This window comes from Tupaia chinensis, unplaced genomic scaffold, assembly GCF_000334495.1.
Source record: "Tupaia chinensis unplaced genomic scaffold, TupChi_1.0 Scaffold138407_1, whole genome shotgun sequence".
Lineage (NCBI taxonomy): Eukaryota > Metazoa > Chordata > Mammalia > Scandentia > Tupaiidae > Tupaia > Tupaia belangeri.
The window spans coordinates 1,029,509-1,052,699 of NW_006198305.1; the positions used below are offsets into that span (position 1 = coordinate 1,029,509).

The window sequence follows — 23,191 nt, forward strand, 5'->3', positions numbered from 1 at the left end:
TGGAGCCCTTTACCGTATTGGCAAAGTAAAAGACAATCCCACAACTTTGTAAGGTAGGAATTGTAAGCAACTCCATTTGGCCAATGGGAAAACTGATGGAGAAGTTGAATCTTTCCTTCAAATCACACTGATGTTAAATAGCACAGTCAATATTCACCCCATGTCTGTATAACTGAATCTTTCCTCTCATCTCCCTGTACTATAGCAAGGAAAAGATGCCAAGTGGAGAGAGATGGGAACCTTTGTTTTCAACTTGAACAAAAGAAGATGCCCACAAAACAGCAGGGACATCTTTTGAAGCTGTGTCACTTTAAGTAGTGGATGAGGTCCTAAGATTGTCACTATCAGTGTGCATCTGACTACAAATTCAGAAATAGCAAAGTGAGAGTGAAAGAGGATGCACGTAGGGGCCAGAGAAGATGTGAAAGAGAAAGACCAGGAAGCTCCATTCTTGCAAAAGGGTTGCACACCACCACTGGAGAGATGCCACATGATTAACGTCTAACCACATTAATGTCAAACCGTATTAATGTCAGAGAGGAGAATTTGGTTAAAGCCCTGACTGGCTGGATCTCGGGCTGAAAATTACTAGTTTCCTCTTCCCCCACCCAACCCTTTATAACTTCCTCTAATGCTTTAGTCAAGCTTAAGACCCTGAGCCTTCCGGGAGCAAAGTGAGGCCCATCTGTTCAGTCAGGAATTTTCGGACCAGAGTAAAAGGTCAATCTGGCTTTTACTATAACTTAGCATTTAGATGACCCCAAATACTTCCAACTGTATCAGCCAAAAATAACCCTGCATTACTGTGAATCATAATTCCAAAGAGGAGCTGTCAGAGAGACTCTTTAAAAACAGATAATGACGGGGCTACTGCTAATGAGAAAAAGGAATAAAACAATAGGTTTATCTCTTTAGAATGTGCTTGCTCTAAAAGTCATATAAAAAATAACCGTAATCATCTTGTTTGGGAAGGAAAACATTTAATGCCTTTTTCCCCAAAGAGTTTATTTCTTTTATTATAAGACATATTGGTAAAAATTTGCATATTTTGAAAAAGATAGAAAATGGTAATAAAATGGAAATTTTGCTTATTAAGAAATATGTTCATAAATATGCATCATCAAATGTTAAAGTGGTTACTTTGCAAAATTATAATAAATAGAGCAGAGCTGTGAAGTACAAGGATCAACCCAAAGTACCGAAGTATTTACGGTACATGTTTTACAAAAATTCCAACCTCAGATTATATTTCAAAATTTGACATGTTACCCTCTAAGTTATCAATGATTCATGTTTTAAAAATATTTTGATGGCTCCATGATTTCAAAAATAATGAAACATAAAAGGTGGTTTAACTAAATAGAATTTGGTTAAAATATAATTTCCCCCAAATAAGAAATTATAAGACACATAAGTAAAAGTATAATTTTAAACTTATAAATGATACATGATTCAGTTCCCAATTCTACAGGTCTCTGTGGGCACTGAGCAAAAACTGTTCACTAAGCTTTAGTTTCCAGCAAGGCCCATCACTCTATTCACAGTTTGATGGGGCATAAATAGTCATGATCATGACAAGCCCAGTTCTACAATTCTAGATCCATGGGTACAAGGTATGTAGAAGGTTCTCCCTCCTTGGAATAAACCCTTTGACAGCTTGCCTGTATTTGTTTATGTCCCACGGACCTCTGATTCACAAGTCAGAACACTGGACAAAATTTTAATAATGGAGTTCTTGTTCTAGGTATTCTTTTGTAAGCCTCAATTCTCTACTCCAAAGGAGAAAAGAAACACATGTGAACACCAAACACGTCCTCTCGTGAGTCTTGGGTGTTCAAGGCCAGGCTTATCCTGTAAATAAATACTGACTCTTCACAACGACCTTTCATTTCCCATGCATCATGTTGCCCGTGAGGCCAACGCATCAGTTCCCAGGTGCAATGGGGAAAACCACACTGACAGTCTCAAGTATCCAATCTAATATAGATTATCGGTCCCGATGACCTTCGGCGATGTCCATCGGGGGACATCCGGGTGACTCTGGGTGCCTAGAGCACTGAGAGATCATGGCAGGATTTGGACTTGAGCTTGAAGGCCATATTCTTATTGTTTTTGGCCACGATCTTGCCCCAGAAGCGCCTGGCTTTCCTGGGAATGCTCTCTCTCCTCTTCTGATAGGCCAGCCGCCGCTCATTCTTCTCCTTGCTGTCCCGCCGGAGGCGGACCTGCCGCACAATACCCTCAAAGAGCTCCTTCACGTTGTGCTGGACGGCTGCGGAGGTCTCAATGAACTTGCAGTCGAATACCACAGCACACGCTCTCCCCTCTGGGACGTAAAGGAGGAGAAGAGAAAGTCAGAGGGACTGCAGAGCATGGTCCTAAACAGCACAGAGTCAGGCTGGGTGATTCCCAATTTAAAACCGTCCTTGAGGTAACTCTAAGTCAACTATTTATGTAAGAGTATGGGAGGTCACCGTGACGCATGCACTCTCAGGGCAGAAATGGAGGAAAAGGGTCTCTCAGGAAGATCACTGGAAACAGGAGAGATGGGTTTTAGTCTGGGCCATCTTAAGTTTGCTGTGTAAAAGTCCAATGCCATCAAATACCAAGATTAATTATAACAGTTAAAGAAATGGCCTTAAATTTTGACAGACTTGTTCTGTCCTGATAATTAGGCTAAGTTCTCTATAAACATTTTTTAATGCTCACAGCAATCTTGGAAAAGACATCATTATCCTTCTCAGATAGATGGAGAAACTGGGAGGTGGGGCACATCCTTTAAAAACTTGGGGGCATTCATCTAACCTGTAACTGGCAGCAAATCAGGCCTGTTCAATAGCAAGCCCATATTCTTAACTCTTTTCACTCAGTTTTATGAACTAAAAATAAGAATTCTACTACTTGACTTTCTTCTCTTTTAAAAAAAGTGGTAAGCCAAGTAGTAGAATTCTTATTTTCAATTTATAAAATTGAGTCAGAAGAGTTAAGAATGAGCTACCACTTTAAAAGAAAAAAAGTGATGAAAAAAATGTTTAATTGACACAAAAATTAAGTTATTTGCTGATGATAATACATACAGTAATATCTTTGTCTTGACTGATATGTACTATATTCATGCTGGGAAAAACCATGTTGTATACTGTAAAGATGTATAGTGATTAAATGTAAATAATATGTGTGTGTGTGTGTGTGTGTGTGTGTGTGTGTGTGTGTGTGTGTGTGTGTGTGTGTAAATAAAAGGAAGAAAAAAAAGTGGTGGTGAAATATTTTGAAAAAATTTGAGGATTTTTCAAATACAGCTACAATAAGTTTTTTTTCTGTAATAGTATCAATTTAAAATATTTCATTGAATTTAATGTGTCAAAGTTTTGGTTTGGGGGGAAAAAATGATTACTATAGATAGTCATGTCCAAGTAGTAAGACATTTTCAAACTAGTTGTGTACATTTCTTTATCAGGTTTCTTTTCTGAGCAGAGCCTAGCAAAGTAGTATTTTATTTTTACAATTGTACCAGAGACCAAATTTGTAACAGGCCAATAAAATCTCAGTGGCCCTAAAAGCACTTGGGTGCCCACTCAGCAAGTAAGAATTATTTCTGCCCTAGGGATGAAAGCATATGTGATACAATCAGACTGATGCCTTAACTGAAATTTAGGGAACTGGGGATGAAGGCAGGATCATGTTTCTAGGGTTTTCAGAGACCAGAGGCAGCCAGGATAGAATTCTCTCAATGAAACTCATAGTTCCCTGCTCCCAAATAAAAGTACCCCATCCTTCTTGCCTGAAGATGCTACTTCCACTTCCCTGAACCCTCTCGATCTCCAGGAGAATAGAAAGGGCAATGAGTGAAAGGCTGGGGACTGCCAGTAAACCTCTATGCATGATCTTTATTCTAAAGCAATTCCAGGAAACCCCTCAGAGGTAAGGAGATTAGAATCCTGTGGTAGACCAGATGGACAAGGGAGCAACAACCAAGACAGATTATAATCTGGGGCTATGAGAGTGTTAGAGGTATATATAAAAATACATGTAGCATTTTAATGAGTTCCATTCCATTTAATGAGTTTCCTTATGAAAAAGGAAAGAAAGAATGCCTTTCTGAAAGAAAATGCATGCGATCCAGATACTGTTTTTAGTCTTCTGGCATTTGTCCTTTTACCTGAGACAGACACTTCCCGACACCGCACTAAGTCACTTTTGTTGCCAACCAAAATGATAGGAATGTCCTCTGTCTGCCGGGCCCTGCGGAGCTGAATTCGCAGCTCAGACGCCTTCTCAAAGCTGGCTCGGTCTGTGATGGAGTAGACAATCAGGTAGGCATCCCCGACTTGCATGCAGTGGTCTTGAAGCCATTCATTCTCCCCCTAGTGAAATGAGAGTATCTTCCATGAGTTCAGGTTGGCCTGAGAATGAGGCATCAGCTTGCAAAGAAACAATGTGTGTATCCCAAAGTTCCCCAGCTGAAAAGAGAAAGGAAGAACACTGCTTCCAGTTCCCCAGGGTGCACTGGCGTCCCATGCCTGCAAGATGTCTAGTGGCTGAAAAGACTTCCAGTCTGCACAGTATTTCTGCCAAAAGTTTCCATTTTCTGATTTCTTCCACAGCTATAGCTGATACACTACACAACTGCTCTGTCAAACAATATTTCCAATTGCTACCAAAAGTGAGCCCTTTTTGACATCCCAAAAACCCTTTTGCCTTTCCCAAGTGATTAAAATTAAGAATCCTTTTGTGAAAATAGGTGGGTTCTCAATACACAGAAGGTCTTGCATGTATGCTCAGAAACTCCAAATCTTTAAAAAAGCAAATATTGCAGACTAGCACTGAGAATGTCAACTTCATGTAGGGTGATTTTTATAGATTATAATAAGTATCCATAATCATTTGCACTTTCCCTAAAACTAATACACATTTTTGTGTTTTTTAACAGAACTGAAGTGCAAATCACTGCAACTTGTTATCCAGAGCTCATGGGTGAGTAACTTGTTCCTTAAAGCTTTCTTATTCTTCAGAAATGAATGCTTTTAAACAAGAAAATAAGTATCCCTGGGGCCAGCAGGTGGCATAATGTTAAGGTGGTGGACTGCCACACGGCCGACTGAGGTTTTGGCCTCAGACCTGGCAGCTTGAAAATTACTCTGGGTGCATGTGTATGTATGCCCAAAATCCTGAGAGGAGATTGGAGAAGGGATTGCTGTGTGGCCATCCCCCAAGGGGGTAGTTTCTCACTTTCCCTCCTTATCTCTCTCTCTCTCTCTCTCTCTCTGCCAAGTGTACATGCCCTATGGTAAAAACTTAAAAAATTAAATGAATAAATTCAGCCTCCTCATCTATGTAGGACAAGGTCACCCTCATGCCAACTCTGTTAAAAACCAAGCCCTGAAGGAATTCACAGGGAGCTCTGGGCTCAACATACCTTATTTTCCCACATATCCAGGAGTATAATTGTTGCACTTTCTCCATCAACAATCAGGGTTCGCTCGTATGTATCTTCTAAAGAAAAAAAAAATAGAGCTATTGGAGTCAGGCAAATACGCAACAAATTTCCATAAGAAGATCGTGTAGAAAATTATGCTAGAAAATAACTAAATATGCAATTAATTATGTAAATATTCAGCTAGTTACAAAGGTAAATTACTATTTGTATTATCATCTTCCACAACTTTCCACATATATACCTCCAATACTTACAAAGCAGAACACCTAGATCTCCTGAGTGTGTATCACTTAACCACTTGAAGCAATATGCATTTGTTTTCATCATTTCTGGACCTTTTTATAGGAAAACCATTTGTGAGGATAAACTCACTTAAGAGCTTTTGACTCAGAGTCAATGAATGATGCTATGGGAAAACATTAGCTGCCTACTGGAACTGTGAGCCCCGTTTTCATAAGCCTTACATGGATGTCTATTGTACAGACTCATTGGCAATTTCAGGAGCTTTGAGCCCAAAGCCATTTCTCCTCTTTAGAGAAATACAAGAGAAAAAAAATCTTGAGACTATCCCTGTTATGGCCGTAACTTTCTTCCTTAAAAAAAAAAAAAAAAAAAAAAAAAAATGCAGTTCCCTAGGAACAAGTGGGCTTGTTTTTCCGTGGTTGAGTACAGAAGAACAGCCTCCAGCTCCACTGGGTAATGGAAACTTTCCTCCCTGCACTGGAGCCCAGACTGGGTGTAGGTGAAGGGTGAATGCAGTACAATGGGCCAAAGCAGCTCCAGCCTGGAAAATCTGGGGGTGGGGGGACCTGGCACCAGAATTTTTGCAAGAGGGTTTCCCATCAGCCCAATCCCCACTCTATTTTCACAATGAAGCTTCCTGCTTCAAATGTCATCATTTGAAAATTGTGACTTTTATGATCATTTATCATCTTTCTTGTTTCTTTTGCCTGAAATCTTTGGCCTTGGATAGCCTCAAGGCTTGTTCCCTTACCTCCCTCTGGGGATGGTGTTTCCTGACCCCTCCCCTGGTTTAAATCTACAACACCTCTCTCCCGCCAATATTTCTCTGTCCCTTCCTGTTTTACATTTCTCCATTCTACACTTACGGTCATCTAACATGCAATACATGTAAGTTATTTTACTATTTTCTGACTCTCCCATTCCCTAGAAGGTTAGGACAGAGATTTGCATCATTATTTACAGTGTCCCCTAGCACTCAGGACAGTGCCTGAGACACTGCGGGTGTGCAATAAAAAATCTGTCCCATGGGACCAGCAGTTGGCGTAATGGCTATGTCGCTGGACTCCCATGTAGTCGACAGCGGTTCAAGTCCCGGACCTGGTGGCTTGGACTCATGCCTGGCGCATGTGTGTGCGTGCCCAAGATCCTGAGAGGAGAATGGAGGAGAAGGGATTGCAGTGTGGCCATTCCCGCTGGGGGCTGATTTCTCACTTTCTGTCTCTCTGTCTCTCTCTGGCAAGCACACGTGACCTATAGTAAAAACCTCTCAAAAAAAGAAAAAAAAATCTGTCCCATGAATGACTGAGCAAGTATAGCACATGGCTGTGAGCATAAGCAAACTGAATTAGAATCAGGATGTCATCCCTTGTGAAGCATGTGGCTCTGGACCACTTAAGTTCTCCACATCTCAGTTTTCTTCTCTATAAAATGGGACCAACAGTCTCTGCCCCTTAGGGATGTGTAACAATTACATATACTAAGCTTGGGTATGAAGGAGAAACTAAGACAACATTAGTGTCATCATCAAATCCTCAGATGGAGAGAGCTGGTTCTCGCCAGATTCAGCACTTCCTACTACAGGTAAATCCAGCTTCATGGCACCACACTGAGGAACACCTGGCATTTCATCTCTTATAATAGTCAGGGATTTATGAAAAGCAATCCTCCTGGTTGTTTCTTCACCTAACAACTTGGGTCAGGAGAGGGAAAGGGGGGGAATGTGAACAGATGAGAAGTTAACCAAGAATGGTTCTGTCTTTCGGTCCATTTCTCCACCTCCTGAAGGGTCATTCTAATCAATGGCAACTGTTCCCCACTGGGGCATTAAAATGTTTTGCAGCATGAGATCACAGCGGGATGCACTATTGGGCTTAGTGGAAGGTAGGGCCTCTTGACCTCACATGCAGATTTATACAGCCAAATGGAAATCATCAGAACCTGATCAAGGCAGATGATGGGGGGGTGGGGGCAAACGGGAGGGGCTGACTGCCTCTTACCTCCCCAGAGCTTTTATCCTTTCTCCTGACTGCCTCTTACTACCATGGAGTTTTTAGCTTTTCTGCAAAACCTCTCTCTGCACTCAGAAAACTCAATACAGCACGTTCTCTGTCCTCAGCCCAGCACTCACCACCTAGAACCAAATACAGGTGACTCTGTGGAATGCCCAGTAGTTCAAGTAGAGACATACTATATTCCAATAGCTAAGAGAAAAAGCAAACTTCTTGATTTAAGAGAAGAATAAAGCTAGAGAAAAATTGGACCAAGGATCTGTGAAAGTGGAGCCAAGATGGTCTGCCCTTCTAGAAGTGTCCTACAAAGCATCGAGGGGCCAAGCCTAAAACAACACATCTTGTCCCTGCTTTGGGCACTGTTCCTCCCCACCCCATACAAAGGGTCATATATAGCCTCAGGTGACATGCGTGTGCCAAGGACTCTTCCATCACAATGCACCAGTTTAAACTGACCAGGTGCCAGCCTGCAGGAACAGAAGCTGTAAGTCTCTCTCCTTCCCTTAGTCATTCAGCTCATCTTTTAGCCTTTTCAAGTGCTAATCAGGTGAGGAGAGAGGAAATGAAAGAATATGAAATTCTAAAAGAGCTCTTTGAAGTTGCTCTGAGTTAAGGTGCGTGGAGAAAGGGGTGACATTTATCAGCCTGTGAGGCTTTTCCAGTACCTGGGCCTAGGGATACCCTCACCTCTCCCATGCTCTGCATGAAAACTGGCAGTGTCCACAACCACTCTGCAGAGAGGGAAAGCATTCTAATGGTGTAGGCTCTAATCATGGTTGGGAGCCATTTTCCCTGGACCAGCACGCATCACTGTGTCTTTCCTCATTTGATCCCCTTGACAAAGAGTCTCTCCTTGACCCAACTTTAGTCTGGCTCCTCTGAACCCTTTTTCTTGATTACCCCTCCATTTTGGGCCTCCGTGTCTATCCTTGAAGACTCCAGTTTTAGCAAGAACCTGCTAAACCAGTTGAGGATCTCTCATCTCCCATCTCAAGAGCTGATCAAATTTCCTCATCCTTTACCTTTGATGTTTAAGTTCCTGGTTTGACATATTCAAGACCTTGTTTACTTTGGCAAGACTCCTGTTACATTGGTTTAGCAAGAATTCCCTTCCCTTGACGTCTTCTCTTAGTAATCTTCTGTCTTCTGACCCCCTGCGCACCCCAAACCTACTTCTTGGCCATAAATCCCCACTAGTTCTTGCTGAATGTGGAGCTGAGCCCTCTCTCTCTCTCATATACGATGGTCTTGACATCCACTGCAATAGTCCTGACTAGTGTTTCTTATCATGTCAACAATTTTTTTTAACACCCTTATGCATGGAGGCCCCTCCTGCCCAAGACAGGCTCAAGTGCTGCATGTGAGACCTGCACAGTTCTCTCACATGCTAGAACTGGCTCTGCAGCCTCTTGAAAGTTCTGAGGCTCCAGCATCTCTCCCTCAAAACTTTCAAGTGCTTTCAGGATTTCATAGCCCAAGGAATCACAAGGAACCTTGGGGAAAATGGCAGCCCTGAGAATACTGTCCTTTCCTTTAGTGGCTTATGTCTCCTCTGCACATCTCAAAGGGCCCCAACTAAGAGTGACCAAAGTACATGGATAAGGACAAGGAAACCTCCTATTTGGGAAGATAAGTCTCAATCCATCAAGAGGAAATGGTAGATTCCAAATCAGCTCTAATGTTTATTCCACTCTTACTCTATGCCAGGCACTATGCTATATGCTTATATGTTATCTCCCTTCATCTTCATCACACTCTATGAAGTCTTATCCTGACTACAGAATGGGCTGGAGGGGGTAAGTGACTTCTCGGAGAAGTCAGCGCAGAGCTTGGTATGCACGGCAGCCTCCACTCCTGTGCTCTTTCCAGTACGCCCCTGTGTATCTGTGGAGTGCCTTCTCACCTAGCTCAGGGCTTCCAAATCCTACTTCTTATAGGATCGAGCTCAGAAACCAACTCTTCCATGAAGCCTTTTTTGCTATCCATGGCTGGACACCCTCTTTTATCCTCTGAATTCCCACAGTATTGTCCTTGAACCACGTCCTTGAACCACTGTCCTTAAACCTTTCAAGACACGTATCACGTGTCCTGATTTCTAGTTGACGTATACCTGATCTCCTCTGCATATGTGAGCATCTCCAGGGAGGAAGGCTCATGACTCTTTGCAGGTCCCCAGAGTGCCTCATCTAGTTCCATGGTGCATATTCAGTAAATGTTTAGGAATGAATCAGTTAGTGAGTGGCATTAAATGTGCAAAAGAGTCATACGATTATTGCAGTGTAACTGTAATAATAACCATTTTATTAGAAAGCATAATGATGAGAATATTGGGTAGATTTTTTTCTTATGGTTAATGCTTAAAAAACAAATATATCAATGTAGGGGTGTGCCTTGGAAAAATTTCTCTTGGGAAACATAAGCCAACTAGTGATTCCAACAAGGCCTATAGAAAAGGGATATAATACTGGAAGACACAAATTATGTTACACACGGAACACATTAGATAGGATGGGTCACCTAAGAAGCTGCTCATTGTCAAAGAGTCTTTAAGAAGATAAGGAAGGAATTACTCTCTCTCTTTCTCTCCCTCTCTCTCTCAATAATGGGGTTTCCCATATACAGAAGCCTGCCTTCCCAAGTTCCAGGTACAAGTCGGTCCCCTTAACACTTTGTGCTTATGGGTATACCTCCCTCTGAAAGGATACCACTCCTTTCTAATCAATATTTTTGAAAGTCTAGATTCTTTATTTTCAATCCCGCCCTCTGAAAAAAAAAAAAAAAACAATTTTTGGTTGACTTTTTCCTTATATCAATCCCCAAAGCACTTTACTATTACTTCGGAAGCTATTCATTAATCTTACCTTGCTCTGAATGGTAGCCAGTGACACTTAGCTCCTTGCTAAGCAAGTAGTGTGTACCTCACCCATCTGTGTACCCCTGAATCCAGCTCAGAGCTAGGCAGGTGGCTGATACCAACCCCCCCACACCCGCCATGTGCTGTCATACTTATCAGCATTAGGAAGCTAACTCCCAGGGGTGCAGGGGGCAGTGAAAGAACCCAGGATTTGTGTTTAACCACAGCTAGGGATAAATCCTAGCCATACCTGAACTATAAGGTCATTGGGAAAGTCATGAGTATTTTTCTGTTTTTCTGTGTGAAAATGTGTCAGGACTTTCCCAATGACGCAATCGTTTTTTCACTATGGGAAAATCACTTGGCTTTGAAAGTCTCCACTTCTTCACCTGCAAAATACGGCTATTCATACCAAATTGGTTCAATTTTTGTATTACCAGAGACATATGCAGGAAGCCCCGAGGACAGTGCCTAGAACATGACAGGTTCCCATAAATGGTAGAATAGGAAAACTACCAAATTAAGATTCTAAAATCCCAAATTCTAAACCCAGCTTCCTCACTGGTTGATTCTAGATAAGCTAAGTGGCCTCCCCAAGACTCAGTTTACTCATATGAGTACAGGAACTTTTTTAGGACCAAAATAAATAATAGTAAATATAAGGCCCTTAATAAAGTGCCTCTCCCATTATAAACATTCATTCTAAACGTTAGTTGTTCCCTCCCTTCTCTCTCTGCTAGCAACAACACACACCAACCTTTACAAAGAAAAGAATCAATCTCTCTTCAGTCTATGCTGGCCCTATTTTCCCTTGACTCTTGTTTAGCTATAACCCCTGAAATTCCAGAAGTGGGGAGAGCAATCAATGCCACATCAGTGAGTCATCAGTTATTGCTGTTCCTAAGCTGCCTCACAAAGCAGTGAACTCCCTGACACTGAGACAGTCAAGAACAAAACCTTTAGATAAAATGGGCTGTTGGTAGTGAGGAGCAGGATCCACCAGCATCAAGTGAAGGTGAGATTTGTGTCCTCTCTAAAGCATCTTCCTACTCTGGAAATCTGTAATTCAAGTATGAGTCGTGACGAGAGTACAAATAGACCACATGACTCGGGCAAGCACGGAAGGGTTCTTCCTTCATTTCCACAGTGGCAGATAAGGACCTTCAACGACCCTGGTCACATATGCTAAGACGGAAGTCAGAGCTGACAGACAGTGTGTGGACACGATTGGCTTCTAGGGTCTTCATATGACTTCCAGACTATAGGGCTGTGCATTAACTGTTGTTCACAAATGCATGCCTTTATGAAGTAAGGCTACCTCAAACCAGTTTTAGAACTAGGTGAGGCTTCCATTAAAAAAAATTTTTTTAATGACATTGTATAGATAAAAAGTTTTGATAAACTGAACTCTATACAAAGTATCATCATTCTCATACTTCAAATTAAAAAAAAGTTAGTATGCTATTTCCAATACAGATTTTGAATTATTTTACACCCTTACAAGTCTCTAACGCTGGCAGCAACAGACTGATGAGTCCATCCTGACAGTTTTTTGTTTGTTTGTTTGTTTGTTTGTTTTAATTGGTTTGGTGTTAGGTATTAACTGTGGAAAAGGCTGTGTCTATACTGAACTCCTGGCATAAGATCAGGGTCAGAATGGGCACAAGCCTGACCTCTGGCTCTGCCCTCTTTTGTCAGGTTTCCTGTGGGCCCTCTTTGCCTGGAATCTAAGAAATTCCCTTTCTGGCCCAGGTTCAAGAGTTTTGGGTCCTGTCTACGAGCACTTTCATTTTCTTGTCCCAAGGGCCTGGCTATTCTAGAGACTCAGCTCCCCACCCAGTGCCAAGAATGCACAACCTCAGCTCCCAACTCTGCACACACAGACTATAGGGCTGTGCATTAACTGTTGTTCACAAATGCATGCCTTTATGAAGTAAGGCTACCTCAAACCAGTTTTAGAACTAGGTGAGGCTTCCATTAAAAAAAATTTTTTTAATGACATTGTATAGATAAAAAGTTTTGATAAACTGAACTCTATACAAAGTATCATCATTCTCATACTTCAAATTAAAAAAAAGTTAGTATGCTATTTCCAATACAGATTTTGAATTATTTTACACCCTTACAAGTCTCTAACGCTGGCAGCAACAGACTGATGAGTCCATCCTGACAGTTTTTTGTTTGTTTGTTTGTTTGTTTGTTTTAATTGGTTTGGTGTTAGGTATTAACTGTGGAAAAGGCTGTGTCTATACTGAACTCCTGGCATAAGATCAGGGTCAGAATGGGCACAAGCCTGACCTCTGGCTCTGCCCTCTTTTGTCAGGTTTCCTGTGGGCCCTCTTTGCCTGGAATCTAAGAAATTCCCTTTCTGGCCCAGGTTCAAGAGTTTTGGGTCCTGTCTACGAGCACTTTCATTTTCTTGTCCCAAGGGCCTGGCTATTCTAGAGACTCAGCTCCCCACCCAGTGCCAAGAATGCACAACCTCAGCTCCCAACTCTGCACACACACGGCCCCCCAGCCCCACTCTCATTCCTTCTGCCTGCATCACTGCTAATGGACAGAGGCCCACGGGGCTAGGCCACCTACCTCCCAGCACCTCGCAGTCGCTGTCCATGCTGTCATGCACGCCCGCAAAGATGTTGGCCAGAGTGGACTTGCCCACCCCCTGCTCCCCTATGAGCACCACCCGGTAGTAGGTGTTCCCTGACTCAGAGGAGATGACCGAGTCTGTGGAGTCAGAAGACCAGCTCCGGCGGCAGTGGTCCTCAGGGGTGGCCAAGTGGCGGCTGCGGGGGTTGTAATGGTGGGGCTCTTTCTGAACCATCAGATGCCGGCCATCAGCTGGAACGCTCCAGCGCTGCTGCTGCGGCTGCATGCCCACGGTGCCCTGGCGCATGGTGACATTGTTCAGAGTCATCGTTGGGTCCTAGGGAGCAAAGTGGCCAAGATGCCAGCATTAGTAAGCACAAGTGGGAGCTCGGGGGGCTCAAACGGAAAGTCAGTCTTCAGTGATACGTTATTAGATGGAGTGAAAGCCAAGTCTCCCAGACATATTAGAATATCGATGAAACGTGCCAAGAGCGCAGTCCAGGCGTTCACCAAGGCACACGCGCGCACACACACACGCACACACACCACTCCCCACTGTTAGTAATGGGCTCCCCAGGAGACTGTCACATGCAGAGAAAGAAAAGTACCGTTAACATTGCCCACTGCCCATGAGCATCTTCCATCCTTAAGAAAGCCTTGGGTTCCCCACTCAGAGCTGGCACAGAGGCAGCTGGAAAGAACTAAGAGCCTCCAGAGATGGCTTAAAAAGCAACAAGTGAAGTTTGTCAGGACCAGCTGGCCAGGTTAGCTCTCTTGTCTAAACATGGCTCTTAATTGCACCCCCGGTCCAGCAGGCTTTTGTGCCTCGGTGGGAAACACGTGGCAATGACATCACTCCCCCTGGCTGGACTGGACAGGCACTTATTGGAACTTCCATGTTTAGTAAAGTTGCCCTGATAAGCTCCAGCTGCCTGAAGAGACCGTTATTAGGGGGAGGGGTGGGAAGAGTTTCTGTTTGGGGTTTACAGCTCTACTCTGCCCTCTTGCACTCAGACACCACCTTTAAAACATCCCAGCCCCAAGCCTAGTCATGCCAGCAGGAAAATGACCTCCTTACATCCAGTCCTATCAAATTTGCAGAAAAAGTGCTTTGTTCAGCAAACCATGTCCACTCGGAGAATTCTTTAGCGCGACTCAGATTCCAGCCTTTTTGAAGCAAATCACAAGGCTAAAGATTCTCTTCTCCTAAATGACATTCAACAACTTCACCACAACTTCCCCTTGCAAGATGGCCCGCCTTGCACGGAGCTTTCTCTCTACCCTGAGATAACATGGAAGCTTTCCAACTGAATCAGCGAGACGGAGAAATGCACCACACCCCCTTGCCCACCCTCAACCTCACACTCCACACCCCGGCCACTAACTAGGGCCACCAGAGGTTTCATTTTCTTTTCCTCTTAAAAGCAGCGCCTTAGTTGGCCACCTAGCAGTCCAACAGCAAATACGAAAGTATTGAGCGCTGCCTCACGACCACCCAGTCTGCAGAAGGAGGGGACCCGCCAGCTAAATTTCTACAGAACCTGCTGCGCACAGGTAACCTTTGCACCTGAAGCTCTGCCCCCCTACCCAAACACCACTGCGCAGATCTCGCGTCCCAGCGGCTCTTCCTCAACTTAGAAAGTTCCGCGGGCTGGGAAACGCCCACTCGCTCCCCTGTCCCTCTCCTGGCGCTGGGAGATCGCCCCCACTCCGACCACCCCCCGTACTTGGCTCACTGGTCGGTCCGCGTCGGTGCGTCCACGCGTCGGTCTGCGCTGGGATCCTGCGGACGCCGAGCGCGGGGATGCTCCGCCTGCCCGCCGTCCGTGCCCGCCGCTGGCAGCCGCCGCGGCCCCGCGGTTTATAGCGAGCCCGACCGACCCGCGACGGGGCTTTTCCGTGACGTCAGCGCCCCCGCCGGGAGGGGGCGGCTCTGCAGCAAAAAAATAAATAAATAAAACTCAGAGTTGCAGCCACTTGGCGAAATCAGTTACTCGCAGTCATGTGACCCCCGCTCCCCTTTTAAAAAATAATGACAGTTAAATCTCTGGCTTCCTTTTTTTTTTTTTCTTTTTATTTTTTAACAGGTAGACAGAGGGAAATGGAAAAATATACCAAAAGCCGCTTCCCAGCACAGCACTTGTGAGCTATCGGGATAAACGATGAGGGAAGAGCTAGGTTCGAGTTCCAAGCTCAGCTTTGCCAAGAAAACAGAGATAGCCGGGCTGGCGCGGAGACTTTGGCTTCCGACATGGGGCTGCCCCCACCCTAAATGGCCAGCGCTTAGGTAGACAGAGGGAAATGGAAAAATATACCAAAAGCCGCTTCCCAGCAGAGCACTTGTGAGCTATCGGGATAAACGATGAGGGAAGAGCTAGGTTCGAGTTCCAAGCTCAGCTTTGCCAAGAAAACAGAGATAGCCGGGCTGGCGCGGAGACTTTGGCTTCCGACATGGGGCTGCCCCCACCCTAAATGGCCAGCGCTTGGCCGGCCGCATCTTCTGCGAGGAAAACCGCCTCTTCCAGCCTCTGTCACCTTCTACCTGGGTGCTGGAGGTAGGGAAGCAGGGACGCAGAGAGAGGGAGCCAGAGAGAGGTGAGGAAGGGGGACAAGACCTTGAAAAGGGCAGTTTTGAAAAATAACTTCATTAAGGATCCTAGCAGATTGTGCTAAATACTGCCGGCCCTCCTCTGGATCAGAATGCAGAGGTTCCTCAATCAGGGAATTGAATCAGTGTCCCAATCAGCAGCATCTCTGTCCCAGGCTCCCTGGCTCTGCTGGCCTGGGACATGGAGCCAATGCTTTCCAGCCATGGGGAGGATCTCTGAGCCCTAATCTGCTGAGAGACTCCTGTGAATAAAGGGCCCAGGTTGATAACAGTTACCACCATTTACAGAGTACTTCTGTAGGCCTATACTTACTAGGGACTTGGTGGTCCCTGGGAGCCTTAAACCTTACTACCATTCTGCAAGGTGGGTATCTTGCGATTCCCCCATTCTACATAGGAGGAAAATGACCCACAGTCAGAGAACGTGCCCCAAGATCACACTGCTTTTATAAGTGGCAGGGTCAGGATTCGAAAGCTGGTTTGCCTGACACTTTGCCGCAACCAACTGAAAAGTTTCAGTGACCTCTTCCTGGGGACATGGGCATTTCCCAGATGCTGTGTTTAGAGACAATGCTGGCCTTTGCAACATACCCATCCACCGTGCCAGCTAGCTTCATCTCTGGGTTGGCTGGCGGCTCCGGGAAGCAGCCAAAGGCTGCAGCGCCTATTGAAATGGCTGGACTGGGCTGAGATTAGAGCCGATGCTCAGTTATCCTGCAGGCATTTGTCTGCTTTGGAGATGATCTAAGTGACCAGCTGCTGAGACCCACAGGGCCCCATGCTGCAAAGGTGGACTCCGCAGAGCACTGAAAACCTTTATTCCCAGGCGTCCTACCTCAGTCTCCTACATGCATTATACGTAGGGGAGCTGAGAGGCAGAGGGAGGACCACCACTCGGGAAATGGCAGAGCTGGAATGAGAACCTAGGTATCACGATTTTCTGGTCCACGCCCTCTGCTTCTGTCAAGTTTATCTTCTGGACTTAGAAAGGAAGGAGTGGCTACAGATGTGGGGAAAGGAGAAAAGAGGAAAAGACAGGGAAAGAATTCTCAAGGAGCTAGCACAGACTCCATTCCAAAACCTGTGTAATTTGTGAATTATCTGCATTTCAGACTTATCCATGCTTTTCCAATGCTAAGCCTCTTACTCTGTCAACTGGTCTTGACAGAAACATTATGGGAGTGGAAACTAAGGATAAATCAGAGTTTATAAGCATATAGCTCTTAACTCTACTTTTGCCCACTGATGAGAACCTAATAAGAATTAATAAGAAGCTAATTCTATACCTAGGCCATATCTACTATGAACAGTTTCTTATTGGCATATATGAAACACACTACCAAAAAGAAAAAAAAACTTCTGAAGAGTGAGGAGGAGGGCCAGCCAGGCGACATGGGTAAGACAGCTGAATCCCACATGATTGACTGCATGGTTCAGGTCACAGACTCAGTGGTTTGAAAAACATACTGGGCACATGTGTGTGTGTGTGTGTGTGCCCAAAATCCTGACAGGAGAATGGAGGAGAAGGGATGTGGCATGGTCATCTCCTCCCAAGGGTGCTTTCTCATTTTCTCTTTCTCTGTCTCTGGCAAGCTCACATTCCCCATAGAAAACATTTTTTTAAAGAGTGCAGGAGGAGGAAAGGTGGTCCAGCAATGTGCTTCAATAAATGAATCTGCCTTTTTAAATTTCTGTCCCATAAGCAGCCAGGCAAAGACAAATGAGGAAAAAACTACCTAGGAAAAGTTTCCGCTGGAATGATAGTTGGAGTGAATATTTAAAGTCACAGTCACATCGCACGAAAAGCACATCTGAGAGCCAAATGTTACACAGCAGAGTCCCAGCTGCCTTGTCCAGGATTCTAGTTCACCGTGACCATCTGAGGGTATGGAACTGAGGAAAAAAAGGGGGATCAGGGAATTTGGGCAGGTTGCAAGTTCTGGAGAGGAAAAGTTGGCAGAGTATCATCGTTTCTGGTTCTGTGAATTATTCTCTCCATATCCTTCTGCCAGCATTTGAAGGCTTCCTTGGGTTCTAGCTAAAATGAGTAGCTCAGGAGTATACAAGGAGGCAGAGCTCAAAGTAACCAACATAACTCACATTTATTGAACAATATACATGCCTTATCTCAGCCAATCCTCATCACCACTGCAGTTACCCATGTTTTATGAGGGAAGTGCTGAGGGCTGAGATTCAATAACTAGCCCAAGGTCACAGAGCTAGGAGATGGCAGAGCTGTGTTCTCTGGGGCCATCCTCTTAACCATGAAGAGTTCTGTTTGTGAAGGGATACACTTCAGGCCCTGTTTCCATGCTAGGCCCACCTACTCCCTTCCTAACTCCCCTCCAAAAAGCCGGAGCCCATATCTGATTGGCCAAAGTCCATGACCTTTCTACTTCCAGAGGGTAGGGTTACACTACTCAAAAACAAGGGCCATGTTCTTCTTTCTCTTTTCTCCAGGCCCCTGCCCTTGGTGACCAGGTGAACTTGAGGTCTTCTGAGCGGCCTGCCCACCTCTCTGTCACTGTCTCTATCTTGGTCTCTGTCTCTCTCTGCTTATAGACTTGAGCAAGCAGGTCCTAAGCATCCATTTGCTTTCAAATGGCTGAGAGAAGGAGGAAAGGGGTAGGAAAAGAGGAGTAGAACCTGTGACCCAGGTTGTTAATAAAGGCGTCTGGGTTTGCACAACCATTAATGTAATACTGCTTTAAATATCATCCATGAAAACTCTAAGGAAGATGAATACAGGATCTATATTTGCTTGAGTTTAGAACATGATTCTAAAAGCTGTAACACTGTTCTAAAAGCAATAGAATCATTCACCTAATCTTCAACATAATATACCATAGACCTACTACAATCAAGGCAGTGCTCGCCCATGCCATCAATATATGCTATTCAGTAGTAAAGGTGCCAACATACAAATGATCTCCTTTCCACCAACAAAGGATGGGCACTGAGCAAGTGATAAAATAAATGGGGTTTTGTTTACATTCCTTTTTTATTTTGTTTTATGCAATAGCCAGAGACTCTGTGCACTTAACAGTGAGAGACCAATAGAGAGAAAGAAAGCACCTTCCAATGGGGCATAGTCACCCCACAATCCCTGCTCCTCCATTTCTCCATCCTGTTGGGATTTAGAACACAATGCCACGCTCCCAGCATGTTTTCAAGTGTCTGGAGCAATGTCTCAAGCTGCAAAGTCGATCGTGAGGAATATGGCTCCCTTAACCATTGGGCTACCAGGTCAACCCTGCATCATATTTTAAATGTTTTACATTTTAACACCTTTAGGCAAGACATTCTGGCAGTTCCCCACAGATTCTAGTCCAGCTCTCATTTATACATATTATCTACCTAGCCCCCTAGAGGTATTTGATTTGGGGTCCCTGCATAGACAGAAAGAAAAGGAGGGAGGTTACTATCAGAAAAGCAAGTTCAAACCTAAGCCCTTCCTCTTCTTAGGCATGTCATGCTGGAGATGTCACAGAACCCCAGAGGCCCAGGCTTCTGCTGCTCTTCAGACTAAGGAGCTTCTGAATGTAGAAGTGTTAACCACGAGCTCTGTGTCAATGCAAGTGAGTATGATTATGACGCAGGAGCCAAGGATTGGAGCTCTGCCAACTGCCCTCCGTTTTCCTGCCTCTTAAAGCCAAAGTTAAGTTAATCCAGCAGAAATCAGGACACATGAGGTGGAGGAAGGACAGGTGGGAAATGTTCTCGTATCAGATGTTACTAGGAAAAAAAATTAGCAAGGAGAGTGGTATGGTTTGGTTCTTTGTACACAAACAAGAATATGGGGGCCAGATACCCAGCGTATATAAAAGATCTCCACCAGCTACACAAAGCTGCGGGGAGGAGCAGGAGAGAAGGCAATATGCAAAGTGTCTGAGCATAAGAAGAACCACCCACCCACCCACTCGGGGAGTCTAAAGAAGGAAAGAATTACTATATGGAAAATCATGGCTTTATAGAAGGGGGGAAAAAAAGGCTCCGATTGCAAAATCAAGAGAGCCCTGATTAAGAGAAAATGAAGACTGAAGAAAAGATGGCTAAGAATAACCTGGCAACATCCAGAGGCCTGCAAGATCCAGATGGACAGCCCCTCCAGCTGCATCCTCCTTCAGACCAGCCTCCAGCCTCTTAGCAGACTCCTGCTGAGCAGATTTAATTTTCCATTGAAAAAAAATTCCTAGCTATTGCCCCTCCCCCAGTGCATTAGCCCAGCCTGCTGTAGGCCTTTACCGCTCCCATGGCAGAGCTAGCTGGGGCCTTTTCTACTGAAATCCTGCAGAATAAATGCCGGATGTTTCCAAGGATGAGGGGAGCCTCCTGAAGAAGGCAGCCATTTTCTGCCCAGGTTCCTCCATTCATTAAACAACAAATACCTATTGAGCATCTACATGATGCAAGGACCCATTCTGGGGGCTGGGGATAAGGTTCACATACTCAGAATTCTACTCTGGTAAGAGAAATAATAAATGAAGTAGCACTACACTTACTCATTCACTTGTTCTTTCTCTGAGTATGCCACTCTTTTTCTTTCTTTTTTTAAGGTTTTGGCCATGGGGTATGTGCACTTGCCAGAGAGAGACAGAGAGAGGGAAAGTGAAAAATCACCCCTGGAAAGACAGGCATGCCACAATCTCTTCTCTTCCATTCTCCTCTCAGGATTCTGGTCATGCACGTACATGTGTCTGGCATGATTTTCAACCTGCTGGGTCCAGGACTCAAACCATGGTCAGTCATCCAGCACCTTAACCACCGCATCACCTGCCGGCCCCAAGTGTGCCACACTTTAGCCTTGATTTTATCATCTACGAAAACAGGATGATAATGCGAGGTAGGAAGTACAAAGGATTGAGGACACGCCCATTCAGAACTCAGGTAAATGTGAACAAAGGGCATTCTCGTGCTCAGCTGAGGAAGTGGAAGAACATATTACCATTTTGGTCATCAACTGTCAACATCTAAGATGTGCATATCCTTCGTGACCCAGCAATTTCACTTATCAGTGTGCAATTTGGGCCAGCTTAATCGGGCAGTGTAGAGAGAACCAGACCCCACAAGGCTGACTGAAGTTCAAATCCCAGCCCTGGCAGTCTGAAAAACATGCCAGGCACATGTCCGTATGTGTCCAAAATCTTGACAGGATGAAAATATAAACGCAAAGGGACTATGGCATGACCACAGCCTATGGGGGGGTGGGGGTGGGAGGGAGGTTCTTTCTGTTTCTCTGTTTATCTCTCTCTCTCTTTCTATCCCTGAGTCTCTCTGGTAGGCGCGCATGCCCTCTTGCAATATAAAAAATAAAAACTTTGGCCCAATGTATATTTAGTTTCCCAAACAATATTATGTTTTCCCTGGGGTTCCTTCCATCAGCAACAGAAAGATCAATGAGACTATTAAACCCAAGGAGCCAAAAACCAGACTCAAACAAAGGCTTTGATTTAGCCAGTTAGCATGACACAGTCTAAAAGGGTAACTTGAGCCAAAAGAATAAGTTGAGTTGAGGCCATGTAGAGGTAACACCTTTCATGTACAGTTAAAAGTATTCCTGGAAACCAGCAGTTAGCATAATGGCTATGTCACTGGATTCCCACGTAGTCGACCGCGGTTCACATCCCAGACCCGGTCGCTTAGAACTCACGCCGGGCACATGTGCGTGCGTGCCCAAGATCCCGAAAGGAGAATGGAGGAGAAGGGATTGCGGCATGACTATCCCCCCTGGGGGGTGATTTCTCGCTTTCTGTCTCTATGTCTCTCTCTGTCTGTCTGGTGAGCGCATGCGCCCTATAGTGAAAACCTCTCCAAAAAAAAAAGTATTCCCATTTACCTGCTTTATTCATTTAATCTTACCATCTTCCTCATTTTCAGGTCTTTGTTTTCTTTCTTTTTTTTAGACAGGGTTTCACTATGCTGATCAGACCAGACTTGAGCTCATGATCCTCCTGGCTCAGCCTCCCTGAATCACTGGGATTACAGGTGCACACCATTGTACTGGACTCAGGTCTTTGTTTAAACAATTGGGTGGTTTCTCCAATTAACAGGCAGCAAGTCTCTGGATTCATTGTGATGCTTTTAACTCACCCTTGCAGTGAATATCATCCAAAAAAATTTTAAATGAAAATAAGTCTAGCCTTAATTGACAAAAAGTTGTTTTTGTTTTGTTTTGCTTTTTGAGAGGTTTTTGCTATAGGGCGCGTGTGCTCGCCAGACAGACAGAGAGAGACATAGAGACAGAAAGCGAGAAATCACCCCCCAGGGGGGATGGTCACGCCGCAATCCCTTCTCCTCCATTCTCCTCTCGGGATCTTGGGCACACACGCACACGCGCCTGGCGTGAGGTTTAAGCCACCGGGCCGTGGTCGACTACATGGGAGTCCAGTGACATAGCCATTACGCTAACTGCTGGTTCCAAAAAAGTTATATGTCTAAGTTTCTGCTGTTTTTTTTTTTTTTTAAAGATTTTCTCAAAATTCATTTAAAATCTAACCACAACCTTCAACTAACAATGTTATTCTGTGCTGTCTATGTAAGCAAGGTATCATTTTTTTAACACACAGTAGGGCATTTGCTGAGGATGATAAAGGTAATGATGGAATAATGTTCTACACCAGCCACTAATGTGTATCATCCAACTTGATCCTCACAACAGCTCTATGAAATAGGGACCACTATTATTCCCATTTCACAGATGGAGAAACTGGAATTCTGGGAAAGCTAACATAAGTAGGCACTGGCAGATGCTGTCTAACTCATTTCTCATTTTATCCTTCTGATGAGACTCTAATCTCAATTTAGGAAACTGAGGTGCAGAAATATTAAGTAACTTAATCAGGATCACACAGCTCAGTGACAGAGCTGTGATGTGTACCCAAGAAATTTATCTTCAGAGTGGGAGCCATTATACCTGAAACCATCGGGACCGGCAGATGGCATAATGGTTGTGTCACTGGACTCCCACATAGCTGACCACAGTTGAGTCCCAGACCCAGCAGCTTAAAACTCATGCTGGGCTTGTATGCATGCGTGTCCAAGATCCTGAGAGGAAGATGGGAGAGAAGGGATTGCAGCATGGCCATCATCCCCGCCCCCCCCCCGGGGGTGATTTCTCTCTTTCTGTCTCTCTCCAGAGAGTGTATGCACCCCATAGCAAACTATAGCAAAGATCTATCTAAAAAAAAAAAAAAAAATCATTGCAAAGTGACATGACAGACACTATTCTAGAAGTGTGTGCTCAGGATAGTGGGGCCACAAGAAAGGGGAAGGGGTGGTAACTATGCCCCAGTGGGTCAGAGAAAACTGTAGAGAAAAATTCAGTCATGCACATTTTGTGAAGTGTAGAGAGAAATTGGTAAGGTACTATATTTGTGTGTCCACATGTCAGAGGTGGTATATGTTTGTGTGTGTGTGTTCTGTGCAAGCACGCACACCACTATGTGGACAGG

General features: G+C 44.5%; 1 protein-coding gene and 1 long non-coding RNA gene across 5 annotated transcripts; one reads left to right on the forward strand and one right to left on the reverse strand.

The window, feature by feature from the left end:
- Nucleotides 1-1,008: 1,008 nt before the first annotated feature.
- GEM (GTP binding protein overexpressed in skeletal muscle) lies at nucleotides 1,009-15,003 on the reverse strand. Of its 3 annotated transcripts, none has more exons than XM_006161286.3 (5): nucleotides 13,741-13,910; nucleotides 13,130-13,469; nucleotides 5,417-5,493; nucleotides 4,160-4,364; nucleotides 1,009-2,326 (listed from the first exon to the last, which is right to left on the reverse strand). In XM_006161286.3, exons 1-5 carry the CDS (start codon nucleotides 13,774-13,776, stop codon nucleotides 2,049-2,051), a joined length of 936 nt encoding a protein of 311 aa, XP_006161348.1. In that variant the 5' UTR covers nucleotides 13,777-13,910; the 3' UTR covers nucleotides 1,009-2,048. The 3 variants fall into 3 exon arrangements, with proteins under 3 accessions (XP_006161348.1, XP_006161349.1, XP_014448224.1); XM_006161287.3 differs by lacking the exon at nucleotides 13,741-13,910 and adding an exon at nucleotides 14,869-15,003 and having other exon boundaries at nucleotides 1,010-2,326; XM_014592738.2 differs by lacking the exon at nucleotides 13,741-13,910 and adding an exon at nucleotides 14,860-14,991 and having other exon boundaries at nucleotides 1,010-2,326.
- Nucleotides 14,073-21,842, forward strand: LOC114004517 (uncharacterized). 2 transcript variants are annotated; one of them, XR_003546653.1, is made up of 3 exons: nucleotides 14,073-14,686; nucleotides 19,206-19,318; nucleotides 21,644-21,842. It is a non-coding gene; the product is annotated as an uncharacterized LOC114004517 (long non-coding RNA). The 2 variants fall into 2 exon arrangements; XR_003546654.1 differs by lacking the exon at nucleotides 14,073-14,686 and adding an exon at nucleotides 15,443-15,727.
- The last annotated feature ends 1,349 nt before the right edge of the window (nucleotides 21,843-23,191 follow it).

Excerpts from the sequence above, each read along its gene's own strand:
- GEM (XM_006161286.3), bottom strand. The coding sequence starts at position 13,776 with ATGGAAGATGCTCATGGGCAGTGGGCAATGTTAACG. Across the intron at positions 4,365-5,416 it reads TGGATATGTGGGAAAATAAG|GGGGAGAATGAATGGCTTCA; the intron begins GTATGTTGAGCC and ends TCATTTCACTAG. Across the intron at positions 2,327-4,159 it reads TCGGGAAGTGTCTGTCTCAG|AGGGGAGAGCGTGTGCTGTG; the intron begins GTAAAAGGACAA and ends TTTACGTCCCAG.